Here is a 25,938-nt window from a genome sequence, read left to right on the forward strand (position 1 = left end):
CAAATTGAATATCTTGAAGAGACGAACCCAACAATACTAAAATCAGTCCAATCCGAGCCCAAACAAGTCAAAATCAAAGGTCTAAGGCATATTTGAAGGGTTCAAAACATTAATGGGATAACCAAATGATCGACAAATATGACATGCTTATAGTCAAATCGAATGGCTCAACGAAACGATTCCAATGAGTCCAAGACCGTTTTATTCGACTTCATTAAGACACTTAAATGCTCGATCAATGATCTATGATTAAGGGAATCAATATCTATCATTTATTCTAACACTCCAATCTTGACGATCTCCTTCATATTTACAAGCCATGTTACTCTAAAAAAATTTTAAATATGACCCCATTCTTCACATAAAGAGAGGAAGAAGAGAGAGCGAATAAGGTAGGAGGAAGAGAAGAATATTTGCCTCATTTGTAATCGACTACAAATACTAGTGGATTCATTCAAACCGGGCCAGGCCCCGTGATTTTTCCCCCTTTTTTAGGGGTTTTCCACGTAAAAACTCTGGTTTCACTTATGAATGCTACATCCTCTCACTTATCTGATTGTGTGCTGGATCTTCGTACAACGCTAAGACGTTAAACTATATATTTCTCTACCGCCGCGAATATTCCAGGACGCAACAAAAACTATGTTTAAAAAAGGAACAAAAAATTTATCCCAAATGAAATCTTAATCTATGATAACTTAAATAAAGCAAAAGATTGGGTAATATTTTGCTGTTCTTTTCAGAATTTTTGCAGTTTTACGATAAATAGAGGTAAATCATATTAATTTTGTAAATATGTAAAATTTGAATCGGGAGTTCGAAATATTTGTTCCATGTTTTATTCGAAAGAAAAAATCGGCTTGTTTAGGTCGACCTACGCCCGTGGGTTTAGGGTTTTAGAATTCGAGCCCCTCCTGCTCTTTCTATTGTGTGTACTGGGAAGTTAAGAGAGAGGTTCCTCACGGGCTAGTTCGCAGGGCTTTTGGGATCGCCTACTCCACTTGACCTTTCTTCTCTCAATTTGTTTGTGTTCTCAACGACGATGTGGGCGATTCGTAGAGCTCCAAATCCTATTAGGTGAATCCTCATTTTCGTTACAGCTTTCTGACTCATTATCAAGATTCGTTTGAAGCGTTTTATTTCAGACCTCATGGATTTTTTTTTTTCCGTGTCTTTTGTGGTCCTTACCGTTGCCCTGAGCTCCAAAGTTCTTTCCTTGTTGAGTTAGTGTGCTGTAACTAGTAATGATAGTTGGTAGAATAGCGTTTTTATTGTTTTATATATTTCTGAATTTATCCTTTTTGTTTCTTCTAATTGGATTTATTAGAAATTAGACAACGCTGTCTATTTCTCTACTCTAACAAATATTCTGTGGAGTAGGAAGCAAATGATATCTCAAGCTTTATAGGTTTCCTGTTGGAATTCTATCATTGAAAACTTTTACTTATTGTGTCTTAAGAATCTTTGAACTCAATGTAACTTTGTTGATTATTACTTCGAAGTGTCAACTAATGCGCTATCTATATTGCAGTATGTTCTGGTCGTTAAACGTGCAGCTCATATTATTTTTCACTCTTTCGTTTGAATGAAGACATTTAAATAGTTGTAACAGGCATAAGGTTAGTCACTGCAGGATTAGTAACTTTGCACATCAAAGAAATTGTAATGCCTCTAACCTTGCTGTTATCATCACCTTATGTTACCTTTTTTTTGAAATATTGAGCCCTAAATCGCAAAGTGCGGGGCTTGAACCTGTGATCTTGAAGAAACAACCTTCTCTAGCACTGGGACACTGTTCCTTTCACTCTTCATCTTACCTTTGATAACTAAACATGAATATCCTTTCTGTCTCATTGCATGTCAATGTTTAGTACTCATGTTTGTATCAAAATTTTACATAGGTGCAGGCTCACCAAAAAAAAAAAAAAAAATGGTTTGGGTAATTTCCCAGCATTGAATAAAGACTTGTGTGTTGAAATAAGACTTAGCGTGCATATGAATAAAGCACATATGCAATGCTAGCAAATTTCCTGTTTCTACTATGCTTTTTCTCTAATTAATTTTTTATAACCAGGAATCAGAGTTGCTGCATGCTGTTTAGCCATGCTTTTTATGCTAAGCCTGAAGCATTTAGTAATTTGGACAATGGAGTTCAGTATTCAAAAGTTTGTCTAATTAATGGAACTTATCATCTGACAAGGCCTGTTTCTGGCGGAGGCTTTCATCGTTCACTGCTTTTAGTTTGGGGAAGAAACCTTTCTTCTCAGGTAGGACCTAAGTCTAGTGACAAGGAGGATGACTTGGAGGATGGGTTTTCTGATCTTGAAGTACCTCCAGAAATTGAGAAGATTGAAGAACTTGCTGAAAAGAATGATGATGAATTGGTTTCTGAAGCAGATAGTGCTGAGGAAGATGTCGATGAGGCTGATAAGGGCTCCCTTGCATTTTCTGATACTGATGAAAAAGAACTTGCCAAGAAGAGTCGTAGTTCTCCAGTTTTCAAAATCATAATGGAAGCTACTCGCCTTTCTTTAACCAGTGCCCTTGATCAGTGGGTGGAAGCAGGGAATCCTTTGGGACGAGGTGAAATATCACTTGCATTGCTGAACCTTAGAAAGCGTCGGTGGTATGGAAAGGCCTTGCAGGTGACCCATATTCTCTAATGCTCTGTTTTTTAACTTTTTATGCAAAACTTCTCTTCTTCTTCTTCTTATGCACGTCTTCATAATCTATGTGATGAGTACTTGCCAATCTATACTACTTCATATTTTATAGGTGCGGATGGTATTTAGTTGAATCATGTTTATCATACCAGCTGAAGTCTAAGCCATTTATGTACTATCTACTTATGGTCCCTAATTTAAAATAGAAACATTTGTCCCACATTATTTGACATTTCGCACGTCAGGGATTTTGTAAATGCCTTTGCTTGCTTTGATTTTTTTGCTATTTGCTTAGTAAAATGCTAGACATATAGTAAATTGATATTAATATGCATTTGTTATACAGATATCGTTATATAATTCATACTATCAAATATAAATTAGTTAATCAAAATTTATTCTATTAAATTTATTCAAATTAAAATTCATTTTTGATATACCAAAGTAGATAGATAAATGTGCATTTCTTATATATGAGATTATAATAGATACAATACATGTATTATAATTTTTAGGGATAAATTTTGTGTATTTTTTCAATAGTTTTTAAACTATACTAAAAATGAAAGCTTTGTTTTGAATAATTTGTATGTACAAGTATTGTATGATTATAATACATGAATCTACCCGATGCAGGCAAAAATAAGGAGAAAAGCAAAATAAACTCTTCCTAGGATAAGAAAATACACAAAATACTCAAAAAGACACAAATACGATAAAATATAACTTTATAACATAAATATGATGCTTACAACAAAGGACGCTTACAAACTTATGAAATAAAAATAAAACGACACATACGACTTCCTAAAACTGCTTCTCATCCGTCGAGAAGAAGGATACATGTGGGGTGGTCACTTGCGGCGAGAAGAAGGAGGTTAGAAGTCCGAGACGAATGATAGGAGGACAAGCTTGCAAGCTTTCCCAAGAAGGTGAGGAAGAAGTGGCATAGCTCGCAAGCTATCTAAGAAAACCCTCAGGTTTCTTTCCAAAAATCAGCACACAACATCCTTTTCAAGCCTCAAATCAGCCTCTATATAGAGGAAGAAAGGGGGAAACCAAACAGCCACTCACCTCTTTTCAAACCAATAAAAAAGAGGGAAATAGAAGGCCAAGAGACATACCAAACAGTAGCTGAAAAGGCATCCCAAATATCAACCACGTTCATCCCAGTCTAGACTACAAGGGGCGGAACCAGCAGAAACCGAGGAGGCCAGGGAAAAGGGGGCGGAACCCCCCATCAGCTTTTCACGGGAACAACAACAACCAGGGGAAAACCGAGAAGACAAAGGGGAATGGGAAGAGTAAGCTCCACAATACTAATGAGCTACCAACTACACCAAATAAATGAGCTAAACTTCAGCTCATAATGAGCTAACCATCAGCTAAAAAATTAATGAGCTAACACCAAGTAGAACCCAACTTTTAAGCTCAACATTAAGCAACCAAAGCCCACCCGAGAACAGCCAAGGCCCCAAACAAAGAAACAACAAGCAGCCCAAGGACAAAACCAAGAGGTAGCAAGCAGCCCAAAGCTTGCCTACATCACTACCGATGCTACTCCTAGTGCAGAAGAGTTGTTTTCATGCTTGAGGTGGTATAAATGTCCATTGGGAAAGAAAATGGAAGTTGTTTGCTACATTTATTATAAGATTGCCTCTAAAGGAATGAAGTAGAAGATGCTTGTTCTTTTTTTCTTGTTTCTTTGCCATGCTATGAAACACGAACACTATGACCAATTTAGATTAGCTGCTGTTGAGAAGAGGGTCCAAATTGTGTTAAGTTTTGCAATTGGAGCGAATGTGTCTCAACAGTCAACGTCATTAGTTCAAGTGAATGCTTTTGCAATCAACTGTATTTTGTATCTTTCGATGGATCCTTTAGGTTGACATTTGGCAATAGAAACCCATTTACGACCGCCCAAATTTTACCACTGGGTTTCTAACTACTTATGTTCCATTTTTTTTTTCAAGAGCCTTCATTTAATCTTCCTCATCCTCTGGCCATTTTTGTTTATTAAGGGCTTCTTTTGTAGTGTTTGGATTTTTAATTTTTGTTAAATTGGAAATAATTGTTTTCATCAAGAAGGACAAATTTTTATATCTAATAAAATTTGCTAAAGGATGCTGCATAAGGCGCGAGCACCTTTACTAAAGCAATGGATAATTATTCATAAATATTAGAAGGGAAGGGGATTTTGTGGATTGCTCATGTTTGGGTATGATCTGCAACAAGCTTGAGGAGATTGAGAGGTTTCAATTCTTCATATGTTCTTCCTTTGAGAGTATGCTCCAAAGTCCTGGGAAATGTTGTGATAGAACGTTGGCATTTTTGTTGGTCAAGTCATCTTGAGATTGTAATAGACGGTGAAAGTTAGGAGGTTTGATAATTTCTAAATCGTTATCGCTTCCTGAAAGATTAAGGTTCTCAATGGTGCTTATAGGGTGAAGAATTTCAAGGGAAGTTATTAAAATTACCTTTATTTTCAAATTGCCCCTAAAGGAAATTTTTCTGGAAAAAGGGTTTATTTTTGAAGAAGATGGTTCCCATAGACACAAATGATTTTTTTAGGGAGATAAAGTTTGTACCCTGTTTGATTTACTTCATACCCAAGAAAGATTTGTTTAAAGGCATTGGGATCGAGTTTATTTCTATTAGATTATTGATTGTGGACAAATGCAATATACTAAAAGACTTTAAGGGGTAGATTAGAAATAGTATTGATATTTGAGAATCATTTGGAAAAAAACTTTGATATGAGTTTTGAAGTGAAGTGCATTTTGTTAGTATCTGATTTATAAGGTAGCAAGCAATAATAATTGCTTTACTTAGAAAAAATAGGAGTTCTAGTGGTGAACATAATAGATCTTACGAACTCCTGTAAGTGTCTAATATTTTTTCTTTTTTTGCTATAATTTTGTTTAGGTGTGTTGGGATAAGAATTTTGGTGAATAATATTATTTTGATTTAAATAATCTCCCAGGATGTGGTTGAAATACTTAATGGTCTTATCAGAATATGAGATTTGGATTTCAACTAATTTTTATATTTTAACCATATTGTGGTAGTTTTTTAATATTTGTTCATCATCTGATTTATCTTTCAACAAGTAGAGCCAGCACATTCAGGTATGATCATTAATAAAAGTAATGAAGTAACATTTGGAGTAAAGATTTTATGATTCAGAGTGTCCCGGAATATTATAGTGCACTAGTGAAAAAAAGATTGGGTAGCTTTATACATCATAAATTTAAAAGTGGTTCTTTGGTGTTTGACAATTTAATGGATTTCATATTAAAATTCATCTTTACTCTTAAATTAGGAAGGGCAAAAGTTATTAAGATATGAAAAAAATTAAGCTGACTTATTTGATCTATCCTAGTAGGAGAAGAATATTCCCTGTTAACGACATAGACTTGTTTACTCTATTTGAGTTGCTCGTCGAAGTAGCACGTCCAATCCTTTTCCTTGAGGTATTGTTATAAAATTCATAATATTTGTGCATTGTTTTTAAATTATGCAATTAGGTATTGAGGCATTTTCTATTTGTGAAGCGAGATGTAAGCTGGGAGGTGTTTTGAGGCATAAATAAGTCTTAGAATTAAAATATTAAATAAATTAAAAATATGAAATAAGATGTACCACACTAACATCAAAGTAAGATGCCAAAATAAGTTCATAGTGATAAGTCTCTCTTACTCTAATTTCAACATGAACAAGTAGTCTAAGCTACTAAGATTATAATTTATGATTCAAAAATATCCTCAACTTGTATCACTCAGTAGTCTTCATTAGAATCACAATTATGGTGAATTATTTTTTCTCCTCTCTCATTCTCATTTGTGTCATCATCCTCTGAATCTTTCTCTTTATCTTCGATCTTAACTAACTTCGTTTTTCCGAATCAATAAAAATCAATTGGAATATTAATTAAGTTTTAAAATAATGACTATATTGATGATTATAATTTAATTACATAAAGTTTAAAAGAAATATATTTTTTGTTACTTTCTTGTTAACTTGTGTTGGTCTTGCTCCTTCCTCCATCAAAGAAGTCAACATTGATATCTTCCTCTTGCAATTGTGATGATTTAACTTTAGGTTCATCATCCGCTAATTATTCATCATTGGATGGCTCATCATTGCAAACTAATAAATCTTCACCATTTTGTGAACATGCATTCTTCAAATTTTTACCTCTAATATTTTGTTGTACATAATGTAAACCAATATGTTCATTCTTTAAGGTAGTTTAACTTTTCTCCTCTTGATATAAGCTTGCCATATATTTGCTCCAATTTCACTCACTCTTAATGATGGCATTTAAGACCCAATACTTTGAATCTTCATATGTAGTTTAGGAGTACTGTCTTCAAATTGAATTTACCCCTCCATTAATTAAAATAAAATATAATTAACATAGTATATAAATTTAATGGAATGTAATATGTAAATGTTAAGTGTTACATGGGGAATATTTTGCTACTGTATCATTGACTTATTATAATCTAGAGAATTGTTCCTTGTTTGAATGCTGCAAATTGAAGATCATCCTTTACCCTCTTACTTGACTCAGCAATTAATTTATCCTTATAATGATCTAAAACAATTTTAATCTTTGGATTGTTTGACTTGTTATCAACATACTGATGTTGATGATTCATATAATAGCTATAGTTAGGGGTGTAAACTAGTCGAGTTGAGTCGAGTATCTGCCTTATTGAGTTAAGCTCGTTTAATAGTATTTAGCATGAACTTGAGCTCGAGCTCGACTCAAGCTTAGTTATTGGGCTCGAGCTCAACTTGATTACTTGAGCTCGTTTCAAAAGCTCAAGCTCATCTCATTTATTTGGCTTGATTATTTAATTTTAAACCAAAATTTTTGTTCTTTTAAAGAATTTTTACATCTAACAAATAATTAAAAATTGTTTTCAATAACTTAACTAATCATAAAATGTACACAACTTCAATTTTTAATTTCTTAGAAAAAGTTGTAGAAGAAATCAATATATGAGCTTAAAATTTTGACCATACGTACAATAAAAATTTGATCGAGTGTTAAATGTCAAACTAAAAAAATACATCATTACAAAAAAAGTAATTGGAATTATGCAACCCATTAAGACGTTTCATGATAAAGCCAAAATAAAAACTCAAGAAAAGAGAGAACTATTCATGCCTTCATCTTTGTGGTATTATATACTCTTTCAATTCTTTCATCCTTAGTACTGATTAATATGATTCGAACCTGAGAATTAAGATGAAAGTTAAAAATTAAATTTAACACTGAAATTGTTAAAATTATTTATAAAAAGTATAATAACTAAACTACCTTCACTCAGTGTGGAAGACAGATGACACTCAAAGGACAATTTGGTTTGTCGTTAAATAAAATATTCAAATAACTTGCAACTAAGAGCGAAAACTAAATAAAATACGACTAGTGAATTCCAAGTGGTCCCTTCTACAGTTCTACTTTGAATATTCTGCATACATATCACATTCAAAGAATAAGAAAGTGAATTCCAACTCAAACCTCACTATATGCATGCAACAGATTTCTAAACTTAGCTGTCAAAGATCATAAATCAAAATCAAATTGTTATGTTCTTGTTATCTTAATAACCAACAGCCATCAAATTAAACCAGACAAATCAATTACAGGCCAGAAGTTATAAAATAAAGAAGCATGTAGAAAAAGGATAGAATCATCAACAGTAATATGAGAACCCTCTTAATAGGTGGCCATGTGCAAATGAGAAACAACTATTTTGAGTTGTCCTAAGAATATTTTCAATTAGTAGATTTCAAAATTGTACTAGAACCTTCATCTATACATGTGCCACCTTATGCTCTTACAGTAGCAGTTTTTGTTAGAGATGAGAGAATGATTAGTATGTTTGCTTCTCTACAATGATGAGCTGCAAAGTAATCTACAAAGAAAAAGAAAATGCACGGACAAGTGTAAGCGAGCAGATGGAAAATTTCGCCAGCACGGTTCAACAAATCTCCACCATGTTAAATAATACCTCATAAACTCTCATGTAATTGGTAAGATAGTTTCTACCTCTTCGTCATTTCCTTCTTCCTACAAGAAAAAGTGCACCACATATTAATATGTTATTATTCAAATTTAAAGCGAACCAGTTTGATGAAAGAGTATATTGTGATCAATATAATTCAACATAACAATGAACCCAGTTATAGCCATAGTGACAATGAACCCTTCAATCCATAGTGACAACGAACCTAGTTATAGCCAACATAAAAGAGCTTTTACAGTGTCAACCCCTAGTTTGGAGCAATATGTGTTAACTTCCCTTTCACCTACACTGAAAGTGGACTTTGAAGTTATTGTATTAATTGATATGAATAAAATGTCAACAACCATTCTTGAAAGTACACAATATTTGATTTGATTGCTTTTCCACCATGCTATAACATCATACTTTTGATCTTCATTGTTAATTTCTCAGCCATTTTCTAAATATCTATCCACATCAGATTTTATAGGTCTTGTACTTGTTTTAGCCGATGCATATGAAGTAAAGTCATGCTAGGCATTGTATTTTTTGGATTCAGTATGTATGTTTGTTAGTTTGCTTGAAGTTCTTGTGCTCCTTGGAGCAACTCCACCTTCAAATTTTAGCTCAAAACTTACAACATATTCCTCATACAGTTCATAAAGTGAACTTCGTACAAGTGACACATTCCTTATGCTTTGATCTCTGTGATATATCATAGGATATGCAAATTTAATCACAACAAATTTCATATGGGGATTTATCACAAAACCAAATGCCATAAGAAGATTACATTCACCCCAATATTTATCAAAATTTTCTTTCACTTTTTTGGTCATTTTAACAATGAATTTATCAATTGAAGTTGCACCCTCATCCAATACCTTTTTTATGGTACAAATTTGTGAAAGGAATATATTAGTAGTTGGATACTCAATTCTTGAAATGATATTTATGACTTCATTAAAGAACCTTAACACATCATAAACTTTTTCAATTTTTTCCCACTCATCATCCGTTGGACGATTAACATATGCTACTTCTCTAACACTATAAGAAAAAAATGCTTCTCTTAGTTGCAATGCCATAGTCAACATAGATTATGTTGAGTTCCAATGCATTGGACAATCCACTACTTTATGATAGGTAACTATAATTGTTGTACAACATCAACAAATCTTAGTAATCATGCCTCAAAAGCATTTACAAAGTTCACCGTATCTCTAATTTTGTCAATAACATGCTCAATGCTCGTTATCCCGTCATTTACCATCAACTTTATTATATCAACACAACAATGAACATTATAGAGTTTCCCTCCAAAAGATAGATTCTTCTGAACTCTAAAGCTATCTTTCAAAAGCTTAACAACCTTGTCATTATTTGCTGCATTGTTAACTGAGATAGTAAATACTTTGTTTTTCACACCCCAATCATACAAAACTCTGTAAAATGTGTCATCTTTTTCACACCCCAATCATACAAAACTCTGTAAAATGTGTCAACTGTTTCAGATGCCGTATGAGGTGGTGGCAAATGCAAAATACATAGAACTCATTTCTGTAACCTCTAGTTGGAATCAATATAATGCGTAGTCACTGCCATATACGATGTCCTTTGATTTTTTTTTTAATTTCCATAAATCAGTTGTAAAGCTTATTTTATTAATGCTCTTCAAAGCATTTTTCAACTTCTCTTCTCTTTTTCATATACCAACATGACATCATTTCGTGCAATAGCATGTGACTACTTTATAAAGTAAGGTGACATGGATTTTAAGACTAAGTTGAATCCATTTTCTTCGACAATAGCAATATTATATTACAAATCATCAAACTCAAACACTAAAGGAAGATTGACACAGAAAAGGTTTGAGAACAAACACACCTCCTAACACTGGAAGCACAAAAAATAATAAGAAATATAGATTTTAAACCTAATGATATAGAAATGTCCACTAAAAGCATTTACAAATTCCAAAGTCCAAACCTTAGGCATTTGATAATATTAGCGAAACATAAAAAATTGATTTGAACACGACTGGAAGTTGACAACTAAAATGCCATATACTTCTCATATAGCACATTTATTTTTTGATATAGTTAAATTACATAGTCTTCCAAAGAGTTTTATTTCTAAAATTCCAATTTACTTCATATATTTGGAAAACTGTATGCCACTTTTTTGGGTGCAAAATTAAAATTATCTTTTGTGTGCTAGCCACAAACTAATGATCATATTAAGTTGGTCAATCAAAGCATCAGAAACTTGCTTCGATGCCTTCTAGGGAAAATAACAAATCTACCATTTTGCATTTTTAGAGCTAAATATGTGTATAATAGTTTAGTAAATAGGTCTATTTGAGAAAGCCCTTTTGAAGATGTCATGGCTACAAGCCCCATTGTCCAGTCGATAATGCATGCATGCAATTCTAGTTCTACTTTAATTTTTGTACAACAAATTCATAAAATGCATAAGAATATTGAGAAGAAAATAAACTTAAGAAATCAGACATATAAAAGGCTAGCTGATTCTCACATATAAAGAGTTTTTGAAGCAAGAACTGATGGTGGTAAAGAGCGATCATGCAAGTCTTAAAGATAAACTTGCAACATAAAAAAATAAATAAATCAGGAGCATGCAATAAACATAGCAGCCATAATTACATGTAAAAGGTCTCCAATAAACAAGATAACATCATAAAATGAATTTGTAAACTTCTCTGTTTTTAATTTTTCCTTTGGAATATTTGAAGTAAAAAATTAAAAAAGCAAGAATATATACATCAAAATGTGGAATCCGGTGAGATTAGATTTTATAGGTTTTAGTTGGACTTGTATAGGTTCTTAAACAAAACTTGAGAAAAATTGAAGTAAAAATTTGAAAAAAAGCAAGACTATACACATCAAGTTCCTCTATGCTCAAAAGTTTCATAAACTTATCATTAAAATCAAGGTTTAAAATTGCGCAATTGAGTATTGAAGCGTTTTTCTTTCGTGAGGCAAGACGTAAGCCTCAAGACATTTTGAGGCGTAACCCTCAAAATCTAAAAATTTTGTGAAGTGAAAATAAAGGATAAAAATGATTTTTTTATATAATACCCAAATAATATGTTAAATAATGGTATATTAACTTTCTATTGCATTATGAAGTAACAAATTGACATACATATGAAACAAAAAATTACACAAGTCGTAAAGTGACAACTGATAAATTGCATGAAATATTGTTGTAATCCAAATTTTACAAGAGCAAAATAGCATGAAATATAGAAATTACGTAAAAGTATTATATAACATCAAGTTTAACTCTAAATTTATTCTTTCTCAATTCCTCACTCATCTACATTTAATTCTTAAAAAAAGCTGACATAATTGACAAAAACTCAATAATCATATGCACTGTCATCACTAAGGAGATCTTTATTTGAGTCGTCGTTATTAAAAATTAGTCTCTCCATTGCCTTATTCTGTGGAGTTCAATGCCTATTAATCTGTATCTTATTCATTTATTTAAATTATCTTTCTCTTTCATAAATATTTGTCATCAATATAAAGATGAGAATAATTCTCTAAAATTTTAGAGGAGGTGGTGGTGGCGTGAGGCTTTCAAGTGATTTGTGGGGATGACTACGATGGTGGGGGCTACAACAAAGGCGGTGGACTGAAGGTTAAGGCGGTCGAGAGGAAGTTGCTGTGGGTTGGGGGTGCATGAAGGCATATTTGTTCGGGGCTTTAGTTTATAATTTAGGTAAGTTTTGATAAAAATATATATAAATAAGGTGAGGTGTATGCCTCACGCCATTAAGGCGAGGCGCACCTCAAGTCCTGGCCTCAACTAAACTGTGACGCAAGACTAATAAAAAAAAGCTTGAGGTATAAGCCTTGAGATGTTTTTCACTAAATTGCGCTGAGGTGGGTCTCAAGGCGAGCCTAATATTGCGCAATTTTAAACCATGATCAAAATGTGGAATTCGACGAGAACCCACAGGTGCAGGCAAGCGAAATGGAAGAAGAGCCTGGATTGGAATTGCAATCGTCTGAAATGCCAACGACGGGAAGGAGAAAAAACCAACAATCTTAGCCCACGCACGTGAAAAATATATTATCTCATGTCGTAGCCCAACCGTACGTATTGTGATTTTGTTAAAGATGTAGGGCGGCTAGGATTTGTTCCTTCCGAATAATATAAGGTAATATTCAAAAGGAAGTTTAGTATATATGTATGCATGTATATATGTATATGTATGTATGTATATATGTACATGTATGTATGTATATATGTATCTGTATGCATGTATATATGTATGTATATATATATATATATATATGACCCATTTAAGGCGACTCTCTCTAATATTATCTTCCACTGGAGCTACTCTAACCTTTTCACGTATATGCTCATTTCGTATCTCTAAGGGTAAAGCCACTCATCCACCTAAGCATCCTCATCTTTGCAACACTTTACTTATTATTATGCTTCTCTTTTAATTGCCAACATTCGGCACCATAAAACATTGTAGGTCTCACCACCATTTTATAGAATTTTCCCTTAAGTTTGAGGGGGACTTTTCTATCGCACAACAAGCCCAATGCATTCCTCCACTTCAACCATCCAACTTGAATTCTGCTGATAATATCCCCTCACTATAACTCTGAACAATAGAGCCAAGATATCTAAAACATGTACTCTTATTAATGATTTGATGGTCCAAAGTCACAATCCCCTCACTAGGTCTATTGCTACTAAAATTACACTCCATATATTCAATTTTAGATCTACTCATGCGAAAACCTTTGGACTCTATGGTTGACCTCCATAATTCAAGTTTACCTCAACTCCCTCTTTAGTCTTATCAACAAGAACAATATCATCAGCAAAAAGCATACACCAAGGTACATCCTTTTGCAAATGTCTAGTGAGAACATCTATCACTAAAGCAAAAAAAATATGGGCTTAAGGATGATCCTTGATGTAATCCAACCGAAATAGGAAAATACTTGATCAAACCACCTTGTGTTTGAACACAAGTAATAACTCCTGCATATATATCTTTAATGATTTGAATATAAGCATTATTAACTCCTTTCTTTTCAAGAACTCTCCATAGCACTTCTCTTAGAACTTTATCATATGCTTTCTCTAAATCAATAAATATCATATGTAGATCCTCCTCATTCTCTTTAAATTTCTCCATCAAACCTCTCAATAAATGTATTCCATAGTGGACCTACCCGGCATGAATCCAAATTTATTTTGAGAAATATTAGTATCACGCCGTAACCTATGCTCCATAACTCGCTCCCATAGTTTTAAAGTATGACACATTAACTTGATTCCTCTATAATTCGCACACTCCTGTGCATCACCTTTATTCTTAACAATATAAATTAACACACTCATTCTCCACTCATCTGACATTATTTTAGTCTTTAAAACAATATTAAAAAGTTTAGTAAGCCAAGAAATTCCTTCATATCCTAAGCATTTTCACATCTCTATTGGAATATCATCAGGTCCAACAGCTTTTCCACACTTCATTTTGTTTAAAGCCTCTCTAACTTCGGTTTTACTAATACGCCGATAAAAATGAAAATCTTTATTTTCATTTAGGATGTTAAAGTCACTAAAGTCAATCGTATTTTTAAACAAAATCTAAATTTTTTCACACTAAAGTCAATCGTATTTTTAAACAAAAATCTAAATTTTTCCACATAAATTATTCTTAAAATATAAATCAAGGGCTTAGTAGTTGTAATAGTATAAATCACAGTCAACCAAAATATCTCACTCAAAATTAACTTCTTAGGTTCTTTCCCTTCAGATTTCTTAGGCCATACATAATTTAATTACTGTGTTGAGGTGAACATAGTCTCCAAAGATTGCTTTGCGGCTTCTATGCTTTGTAGAGTCAAGTATGCCATAACAAATCTAGTGGCTACTTAACTTACGAATTCTTTTTTAGAAAACTTCCCATCAAAACAAAACCCAGTTATGATTGTAAATAAATTTGCTAATTTTCTTGCCTTTAGTCAATGTTGAGGCAAGTCTCTAAGTATTTTAAGGATGAACTAGTTGCAATATTCTTTTTCTTCTCCATCAACCTGCTTCTTATTGTCTTGTAAGTGCTAGTATTATTAATAACAAGTTGGACTATTAAACGCTCTTCAATCTTTAATAAGTTCAAAAATGTAATATGAAATTTTCACCTGATCTGATGCTTCAACAAGCTTTACAAAAATAACGCCATAGAGATTTTTTTATTAGAATGCTGATCTAGCTCTTATTTATGATATCAAGCCAACTATCATACATGATTGTAACTCCAATATGTGTCCAAGTTCTCTTGATCTGCTTAATAATTTCCTTAGTGCTATTTAGTTCCTCATTTAGTATTCAAGTTTTGAGCTCGTACATGGGTGGAGGTTTAAGTCATTAAATATAAGAATCTATAGAGTTAAACATGTTGCATGGAAGGGTGAAGTTGCCACAATAAATGGAGTTGCATTTTCATAGAAAATATTCCGTTGTCCATACAAACACACTTGCGATCCGTTTTTGCATTTTGTGGAGACATTCAATAGGCCTCTCTTGTATCATCATTCTTGTCATGCTCCATATTCATTATATATTGATCTATAGGTCCACGTGTGCCTTAATTGGATATTTGTGGCAAAGAAGAACAACAATCTTTGCCGTTAGGCCAAGATTCGCTATCAATTCTCATCAAATTGTGATTGTGCCAACTGCTTCGACATGGTGGCTTTGTTCATATAATCACTAATATCCTCTTTCACCTCCTAATGCACTTTGGCATATGGTCAAATATTAGAACCACAAATATATTATTTTATTCTGATTATACCTTCTTGAATCACTTCATTATGTTGGATCTTTTCTATTTTTCACTGAACTTTTCTAACCACCTCTAATAGTATCTTGAAATACGGCTTAGTATGATTTGAAAAGTTACTAAATAGCACAGCAGGCTACCAGCAGGACTTGCCTTCAAAGGAGAAAACAGGTTATTGGCTTATTGTACATGTCTATTGCTAGCTTGATTTCCAACTTGGGACATACCAAATCTAGTGGCATCCATTAGCATTTATACCTTTATATTTTCAAAGAAAAAAAAAAAAAATGCTGCGGGAAAGAAACCTTTTAGGGAAAAAAATGTTGTAGCCTGTTTTCAACTATTCTTTTCCAACAAAATCAGAGAAATCATTCTGTTGCCTGGAACGACTATTTTGATTATGAGAGCATACCAAATCATGAAGAGAGCGATTGGGGACAAAGGAGAACACTAGACTAAGAATTATAGCTGCACCAATTTTAAATTTGCACACAACTATTGAACTATGTGCTATGGAAGAAGATGATAGTTGGTTACTTCGTACAATTAAGAAGTGAGTATCTGCAAATCAAATAGATGCCATTTCAACTCACCTAAATGCAATTCACTTTCAGAGCTGTGATCTAAGCAATTGCAGAGGAAAAAAAAGACCTTAGTTCTTTTAAGAAGGTTGAAGAGCGTGCTATCTCTAAAGCTCCGAGGTGTCACTGCAATCTAGTGGGCTAGTGGGGATAATCATGGTAGGTGAGGGAAAAATTGGAAGCACACACTGTTCACTCCCTCCCACAACTTTTTATATATGCAAAAGATAAAAGGGAGGGAGGAGGGAGGGGGGATGAGGAGGCTAATGCTATGGAAGATGGAGGGAGCCATTCAGCTGGTGCCACATTTGTATTCCTAAGATGCCTGCATGTGGAAGAGAGCTGGTGAGATTGCCGTGATAGTTTGATAGGGGAGCATGTGGCAAGGCTAAACATCATCCAAAGTGCTCACGTCATGGGCAACATGCAGTGACTGGAGGCTACTATATTTAGTTACATGAAAGAAGCTGAAGAGCTCCAAAAATGTGTAGGGATTGAGTAGTCTCCTCAAACGGTGGCAATTAAGTAGAGAAAATGAGTAAACATGTAGTCAAGAGGTCAGGATAGGATAACCAGTGAAGTTTGCTATGGTTTGGGGTTTTGTCTAACTTGACCCAATGCATAATTAGCAACCAGAACGGTTTGGGGGTTTTGTGGTTCCCATAATGGATTAACTTGTCCTATAGGGTCTTGAAACTCATTGGGTCACCCTGGTTTTACATGGCCTGGACGGCTCAAACAGGTTTGGTTTGTTTTTAGTAAAGTGCATATTTTGAGTTCTATGAAATGTGAAATCACCTACATCTAATAAATAAATCATATTATAAGCCTTCTTCATCTAATTAAATTGTGAGATGAAACATGCACACAAGCATAAGAAGCAGACATTTAGCATACATTCGTATATATACTCATTCATTCATATACCATACGTACATATGTGATGTAGTTAAGAATTTATGTTTTATGTAATTTTTTTAATTTTTTTTTTATAGAGAAAGGTAGACTTGCCCTACAACCTAAGGCTCTAATACCAAATCGATGCAACCTAAGTTCCTAAATCTTTTAGGACAACACTTAGGCATGCAATTTAAAAACTTCCTTTCAATAACACATAAACAAACTGAGAGACAACAACAACAACAAGCCTTTGTCCAACTACGCGTGGTCGGCTTCATGAATCCTTTTTCGCCATTGTGTCCAGTTAAAAGTCAAAATCTCATTTAACTCTAATAAAGAAAGATCATTTCTAATATTTTCTAACCAAGTCTTTTTAGGTGTACCTCTACCTTTCTTAACATAAGTCAAATCTAATACCTCAACTTTTCTAACCGGGTCATCGGAAGGCCTCCGTTTAATGTGACCAAACCATCTAAGGAGATTCTCTCTAATCTTATCTTCCACTGGAGCTACTCCAACCTTTTCACGTATATGTTCATTTCGTTTCCTATCTCTAAGGGTCAAGCCACTCATCCACCTAAGCATCCTCATCTCTGCAACACTTAACTTAGTATTATGCTAAAATAAACATTAGAAATTAAAAAAAATAAACATTAGAAATTGTTTAGAAAAATCACGTTGGAAAGAAAGATAAAAAACACATATAAACAAAAGCAACGCTCAAAACAATCACGATTGATCACCTCACAGACAATTCACAAAACTAGGGAAATGTGTTCAAAGGAGAGATCTAACCAATAATCCACCATTGAACTTTTGATCCGGCACAAATCTGCACTACTCAGGCAAATACCAATAGAGCAAGGTAACAACACCACCTCACAACTCACAATGTTTAGAGAAGAAAGTTACAGGTGGAAGGGAAGCCGTGGAGAGAAGAAGTAGAAAGAAGATTGAGAGGAAGTATTAAGGGATAGGGGAAAGACTAGCTCGCAAGCCACGAAAAACGCTTGGGTTGAATTTTTCTCCTCCAACAACTGTCCTCCACAAGAGAATTTCAACCAATTTATATAGGAGGGGAAATGAACATTTAATTGTTCAATTAAAAGAGCCAACATTTCTGCTAATAAAAATAAACCAAATTAGCTCTCAAAGGAGAAGCCGAAGCATCAAGCACATGAATTAGCAAAAGGGAAAAACTGAACAACCAAAGAGGGAGAGGGGAAGAATCCAAAGCAGCCAAATCAACAAAGGGGAAGAACAAAACAACAAAAAGGGAGGGGAATAATACCAAGCAACCAAATCAACAAGGGGGAAGAATTGAACGACCAAAAAGGGGAGGGGAAGTAAGATAAAACTCAATGGTATGAACTAACCCGAGAGCACCGAATCCAGCATGATCATTAGTTGTTTTTCATCATAGGACAATACAAAAATAAAATACATAGCTTCCAATATCATGAAAAGAATAAAAATACATAAAAAGTAAATTCTTGACTACATCAATATGTAAGTTTGTACATTTAGATTCATGCATGCTTATTTTTCTTTATTAAGGTGCATATGTCCATCAGTTTATTCTTAGTCGTGCTTGTGTGTAATTTGTTTATGGTAGCATGCTATAACTCTAAAATGCCAATATTTGCACCATTTGGCTGTGAAATTTGGGTTATGGTTTATATTTGAATGGGCTTGTAAAGTTACATTTTAAAAGCTATTAGCTTTTTTGGTTCCACCACATTCTACCTTCCTTTGATATGACTTTTCATCCATTTCTTTTATTCATTGATTTCATTATGTTGATCTGTTGATCACAACATTGAACCTTGCAAAATGAAAATTCATTTAAAACTCAATGGCTGATTACTCTATTTACTGAAAAGTATTTCTTTTATATGATCTTCAATTTACTCTTAACAGGACAAAATGGAGAAAAATGATTCATGTAGCTGACCTCACATAGTGGATAAAGGCTGTTGTTGTTGTTGTTATTGTGATCTTCAATTTTGATTTTAGACAAAGAATTTGATGATAATGTTTGAATAACAACACTTGGATAAATAAGCTTTCTTTAGTCATTCAGTGACAAGCTAATTAATAATAAGTCAATGCTAATATTAATATGTTCCTGGGTATGAATGCTACAATCATAGCTAAGAAGATGTATATTGATTATGGCTAACTAAACAACAATCACATGATTGCTTGTATGTTTTTTTAATGTTTGATGTCAATTATAGCAATACCAAAAAAACTATCTTTGAGTGCTTTGTAGTTTTCTGTTGTAATTGGGGTTCTTGCCAAGGGTTGGTAGGATTTGGCATGAAATACCTTGATTTAAAAAAAAAAAAAAACTCTTTTGGGCGCTATACTTTGTGGTTTTATCATTTTTGGTTCCAAATCACAACATGTTTTGTAGATGAGTACTATAAAAACAGTCACCTTGCTTGTGTGAAGCTTGGGCTTTGTTAGCTTTGCAAGTATGTAATGCTTTTGCAATGTGTCTTCTTCATGGATGGCCTCGACTATGCACTTGTATAGCTGTTCATCCATCTTTTAGATGGATGTGATAGAAAAATACGTGGCAGTAGAATGAGAGAGTTTTGCATCCTAATATTGCATGAATATCCAACACACAAACAAATAAATGATAAGGGCATCAAGCACTCCAAAATTTTTATGTGGAAAAATCGTAGAGAGGAAAAATCATGGGGCTTTGCCCAATGAAATGATTCCACTATGTGAGTGTTAATTATATAGGTTTGTCCATACTTTTATTTAGAGACGGCAAGGCCACAAGAGTAAGAGGAGCTTGTGAAAAATATCGTGGAGTTGGTATGAGATGAAAGGCGTTTAGATGGCTTTGGCTGAGTGACAACGGTTTGACATTATTGATTAGGTGGCAACAACAACCTAATAATGTTGATTGGGCGGCAAAGATTTGATAATAGCGGTGGTCGGGTGACGACGGTCAGGTGGTGGTCTGACGATGGTGTAGATCTGGGTTGCTCAAGCCTTGGAATTTGTAGCCCATGGGTTCCCTCCATGTAGAAAAAGAGGGGGGGGGGGTATATTTAGATTTTTGAGAGTGGCATTCCCCATAAATATGTGAAAATAAAAAAACTCTTCATTAGATGGTTCGTATTAGTTCTCTTGATCATAAAACATTCATTCAACATTTAAGTGCCATAATGTTATTAGAATAAGTATCCTAGGCTCGTAGGATTTATCTTGTCGAGATGCTAAGTTTGGCTACAAGAATGCCAAATTTGGAGATCATTTAGTCCCACAATTAATATTCTAAAGTTTTCATTATGCATCTGAGCTTATTTGTACTTGGATTAGGCCATTTTGAAGTTTTAGGTTCGTCTCGTCGAGCTGATCAATTTGACTATAAGTTTGTTGAAATTCGAATTTGGATGGTCTTGAATTTAATTTTAAAGGCTTTATATTTAGGAGTTCATCAAGATTCGTACCTGATCAAGCTGATTTTTGGTTACGTATCAAGACTTATCCCAATTTTTTGGGTTGACTTTGCAAATTCACAAATTTCATTCATTTTTATAGTGTTAGCTAAGGAATTAAACCTATTTTTTGTAATCATTTTGCATAATTTCTATTCATATGAGCATAGGTCTTATCCCGTTCTCCTTCCTAATATTTTGACACTAGTTTAATGTATTCATCTAATGGGCTCATTATCTATTATTCTTTGTACTTATCAAAATCACTTAAATTTATGTTTTAATTACCTTATATTCAATAGATATCATCCCGTTGTTCTTTTAATATAGTCATTCTTTAATTTATGTTTTCTATTTTTACTATACATCAATCATAAATTTTTTTTTTTTTACACTCAACTTAGATACCGATATTTTTTTCATGGGATTTACATACATACCTCAATATTCTTATGTATTTATATACCAACACCTAAACTTTTCTATTTACTTGTGTAACATTATAATGTTTAAATCACATCGAAGTATATGCAAAAAAAATGTTTTACTTTTATTAAGTTAAGATTAATGGTTTTTTCTGAAGTGATTTAGATATTTGAGTGTTATGTAAATAAATATAAAATTTTAGGTGTTTGATATATAAATACCTAAGAATTTGTGCTATGTCTCATATTTTTATTGCTCAATATTCATATTTATCAACATATTGTGATTTTATAAAATTTATCTTTAAGTCGCCATGATTTTTTTCATCGCCCAACTCTTGTGTCACTTTTCTATTTTAACCACCTTGCTTTAACTTTAGAAGTTATTTCTCATACACATTTATATTATTCTTGTTGTGGTCTAGAATATACACGGTAGTAGAGTGAGGGTGTTTTTCGTTTTAGCGTTACACGAATATTCAACACACAAACAGAAAAAATAAAACACCTAAGTTTTTAATGTGGAAACCCTAGAAAAAGGAAAAAAATACGGGGCCTGGCCCAATTCAAATGATACCACTAGTTTTTGAATGAATTACAAAGCTTGATCTGTCTTGTAATTCAAAGATGGTGAAATTACAATAGTAGAGAGAGTTAGGTGGAAGTCTAGTGTCGGTCGGTGGCTGGGCAGAAGTCCGGCGTTGGTTGGAGGTCGAGCGGAAATTTGACATCAATCGATAGCCGGGTGAAATTTCGGTGGTCGGGCAGAATTATGGCGTTGGTCGGGCTGAAGTCCGACGCTAGTCGGTGGCCGTCTGAGCACCAAAGCATAAATTTAGTGGAGGCATCTGATTTGATGTCTTATGTAACAACATCTAATATCATTATCAACTAAACTAACTAGCACTTACGATACAATAAAATAACTTAATTTTGCATGGTGAGAACTTACAATAAATTTCCCCTGTTCGCTTCAAAAGAATAATAAGATGAAACTGTTTTTCATGTATTAAATTCTTGTGTATATATATGATAAATTGTAGGCTAGCTCATTATAAAGTGGTCCATTGTTTTTTTTTACTTTTGTGATTGTTGTTTCTTAGTTTCTATTGGCAAGATAATTGTCTGGCAGTCTAGCTACATATTAGTTTGTTTAAAGGATTTCTAATTTTGAGAAAAAAAAAATAATTCTCAGTTGTAGCTGAATTTCTTCACTTTAAAAACATATATTTGGGTATAATATATTCATTGTAATCATTTAATTGATTTCATTGTAAATATTATCTTTCATGATTTGACTAGCATTTAATTAGAACTAAATTGATTTGTGGAAGGATTTTTTATAACATACCAAATTCAAATCTCGTATATTCGTTTGAATCAATGGGAAGAACAATAAACATCAATGGGAAGAGCAATAAACAATCCCTCCTATACCTGTCATCCCTCTTTTCCTCTACCCCCTTTATTCCCTGATTCAACCCCTAGGTAGATCTCATCTTCTTCTTGGCCATCCGCTCCACCAAACTGTGTATTTTTGGCTAAAACCCCATCTATTGGAGTGCTAAGAAACAGAGTATCATAGTTTGCTTTCCCTTTTAGATTGAATATCGCTCTATTGCCACCATCTTTGCCAAGCTTTGTTGGATCTGCTTTCTACTCACTGAACTTGACAATCACCTTCCCTAATCCCCAATGATCTATTTTGATGTTGTGGCCTTCACTCATCTCTATGCAAAACCTATCTTTCACTCATAAATGAGACATGTAGATATTGATTATCATTTTATCCAGGAATAAATTCAAAATGGTGCCCTCATGTGTCCCATGTTTTATTTGAGAATCAACTTTTGGATGTTCTTAACAAGTCATTGTGGTACATTCTCTTCTCTACATTGAATATCAATATTGTACTGTGCGATCAGAGCTCTATCTTAATGGGGCATTTTGGCAAATATTGCATTATTTAGTTTTGTTGTTGCATATGTTCCTTTTAATGATTTGATATGCATTTAGTCAAGCCTAATTTGATTTTTTGCGGGTATTATTTATAACCTACTAGATATGTTCATTTGAGTCAATAGAAAAGAAATATATTAAACAGATATTCTGATAGCATACTCTTAAAATGACCGAGCCTAGTTTTTGAATTACTCTGTAAAATTCAAGCAAATGGTGTTTCCTTGTGACAGAAGAATAGATGTCATCATCTACATTTTTCATAAGTTGACATGTATTTTCTTAGGACCTTTGTGCGCTACATTTTTTTTCTTTTGTTTGATGTCCCTGAATCATTAATTTATCTTCCATTCAAAGCACCCGTTTAATGGATTTAATTTTTTTTAATGTCCGTGAGAATAATTTATGTAATAATGTTATAATCTTATTATTCTAATTTACAGTTTATGGAGTGGTTGGAAACAACTAAGCGTCTTGAATATGAAGAACGTGAATATGCATCTCGTCTAGACTTGGTTGCTAAGGTTCAAGGCCTTCAAAAGGCAGAAAACTACATTGATAAAATCCCCAAATCCTTCAGGGGCGAGTTCCTATATAGAACTCTTTTAGCCAACTGTGTTGCTGCTGTTAATGTTAAAAAAGCAGAAGAAGTATTCAATAAGATCCGGGATCTTGGCTTCCCCATTTCAACCTTTGCTTGCAACCAACTAATATTGCTTTATAAAAGGGTGGACCGAAAGAAGATTGCTGATGTACTTAAAATGATGGAAAAGGAAGATGTTAAGCCATCTCTCTTCACATATAGGCTTTTGATAGATACCAAAGGGCGCATACACGATATATCGGGCATGGAAGAGGTTCTTGCAACAATGAAGGCAGAAGGCATTGAGCCTGACTTATATGTGCAAGCTGTAATCGCAAAGCACTATATTTTTGCAAGTGAAAATCAGAAGGCTGAGAAATTATTAAAGAATATTGAAGGGGATGACATCAGTAAGAACCGTGCTGCCTGTAAACCTCTTCTTACTCTATATGCGGCCCTTGGGAAGACTGATGATGTAGAGAGAATTTGGAATGTGTGCGAGCAAAATCCCCGATTAGAAGAATGTTTAGCTGCCATTGAGGCTTGGGGCAAGCTGGGAAAAGTGGAAGATGCTGAGAAAGTATTTGAGAAAATGATGAAATCATGGAAGAGACTTTCTTCAAAATATTACAATGTTCTTTTGAAGGTTTATGCTAATCACAAGCTTTTATCCAAAGGGAAGGAATTGGCAAAGAGGATGTCAGATAATGGGTGTCGGATTGGCCCTTTGACTTGGGATGCTCTGGTGAATCTCTATGTGGAGGCTGGGGAGGTTGAGAAAGCTGATACTATTTTGCACAAGGCTTCTGAACAGAATCAGGTCAAGCCACTTTATAACTCTTATATTTCTGTGTTGGAAAAATATGCCGACAGGGGTGACATTCATAATGCGGAGAAGATATTTCATAGGCTAAGGCAGATAGGTTATGTTGGTAGGATGAGGCAGTATCAGTTAGTACTGCAGGCCTATGTAAATGCCAAAACGCCAGCATATGGGTTTAGGGAGAGGATGAAAGCAGATAATATTTTCCCCAACAAGATTACGCTTGCACAGTTGCAAGCTGTTGATGCATTCAGAAAGACACAGATTTCGGAGCTGCTCGACTAAGTTTTTTTCTTATTTATCTGCATTTTTAAACGAGGTAAAATTTTAAATAGTTTTGTTATGGAAGATGGCTTAGATTGTTTGACTACTGCTAAATGCCTAGTATTTCTGTTGTCTAGAATTTTCTTGGTCGTCATCGAGGAAATTCTGGGATATTGTGGAATTTATGCCATTGGATATTTAATCAACTACTATGTTCAAATTTTGTAATCTTATTTGCTTTCCTTGCTATGATAAATTTTTGCCTTGACTTAATATGCTATTTTTCCTGCATTTGAATCACTTAAATATATTCCATATTTCGATTATTTGATCTAGTATGACCAATATGCTTGTATGTTTTAATTTTGTGATCATTTACCAAATCAGGCTCTTCTTAATTAAGCTCTTGAGTCAGCATAACTTTCTTGGAGATTTATTTGCACATGGGTTTAGTTGAGGAGTGGAGTGGCTTGCGGGAAGGCTCAAATATGTTTTGGTTCGTTTTGATTACATGATCTTCTATGTTTTGTTAATGTTCCAGTTGTATAATTATTCGACCGCTTTAATTGCTGGGCTGATCTATATTTTGGTTTCTGTTCTTCGTTATATTCAGGCACACAATTCTTAAGAGAATGTTGAATCAAAGTTAGAGGATTGATTTTAAAAACTTAGCTATACTCCTTTAAGCAAAGAATATTCAATTCAATTGAACTTATGAAGCACAATTCATAAAAAAATTATCTCAATTCTGTAAGAAATCAATCTCTGGTAATAACCAGAGAATTGAAAGCAGAAAAGGCGGAAAACAATTAGCGGGAAAAGCCACTTCCGTCTTGGATGAGTAGGATTTTTTTTATTTGATTTTCAAGAATTCTGTTACAAACATGTGGTTAGAAATGACTTAAGAGCAATTAACAATACATGGCCAATAGTTAGCCACGTGTACATGAACAGTAAGTAAAACTATCTGTATATCTTAACACCCTCCCTCAAACTGAGCTGGGCATCGCCTAGATCAATTTGCTTGCTTGAGCTCTGCTCCGAAGATCTGAAGCTTGGTATCATCTGGATTAGTTTGCTTGCAAGAGTTTTGAATCGAAGAACTGGAAGGGGTTTCGTGAATAAGTCTGCTATCTGATCATTTGTGCATATGTGATGTACTGTAAGCTTTTTGTTTTGTATACAATCACGAATAAAATGGCAATAAACTTCTATGTGTTTCGTTTTAGCATGAAACACTGGATTGTTTGCTAAGGCTATCGTAGAGGTATTGTCACAGTAAACCATGGTAGGTTCTTTTTGATGAATGTGAAATTCTTCTAGTAGTCTTCTTAACCAGATGACTTCAGCTGTTACTATGGCTAATGCTCTGTATTCAGCCTTTGTAGACGATCTAGCAA

The 25,938-nt window shown here is 33.8% G+C and overlaps 1 protein-coding gene across 2 annotated transcripts in view; it reads left to right on the forward strand.

Moving 5' to 3' along the window:
- Nucleotides 1-846: 846 nt before the first annotated feature.
- Nucleotides 847-25,938, forward strand: part of LOC110102079 (pentatricopeptide repeat-containing protein At1g80270, mitochondrial) — a 32,514-nt gene continuing 7,422 nt past the window's right edge. The window contains exons 1-3 of one of the 2 annotated variants that reach the window (XR_003700152.1): nt 847-1,077; nt 2,075-2,645; nt 23,312-24,593. Coding sequence is in view for 1 of the 2 variants with exons in the window: in XM_020830256.2 (XP_020685915.1) it covers nt 1,043-1,077; nt 2,075-2,645; nt 23,312-24,559 (1,854 nt within the window). In the remaining variant the exon portion in view is untranslated. Of the gene's footprint in view, nt 1,078-2,074; nt 2,646-23,311; nt 24,812-25,938 lie in introns of those variants that run through there. The other variant, XM_020830256.2, reaches the window with a different exon arrangement.

Source organism: Dendrobium catenatum, unplaced genomic scaffold, assembly GCF_001605985.2.
Source record: "Dendrobium catenatum unplaced genomic scaffold, ASM160598v2 fragScaff_scaffold_243, whole genome shotgun sequence".
NCBI lineage: Eukaryota > Viridiplantae > Streptophyta > Magnoliopsida > Asparagales > Orchidaceae > Dendrobium > Dendrobium catenatum.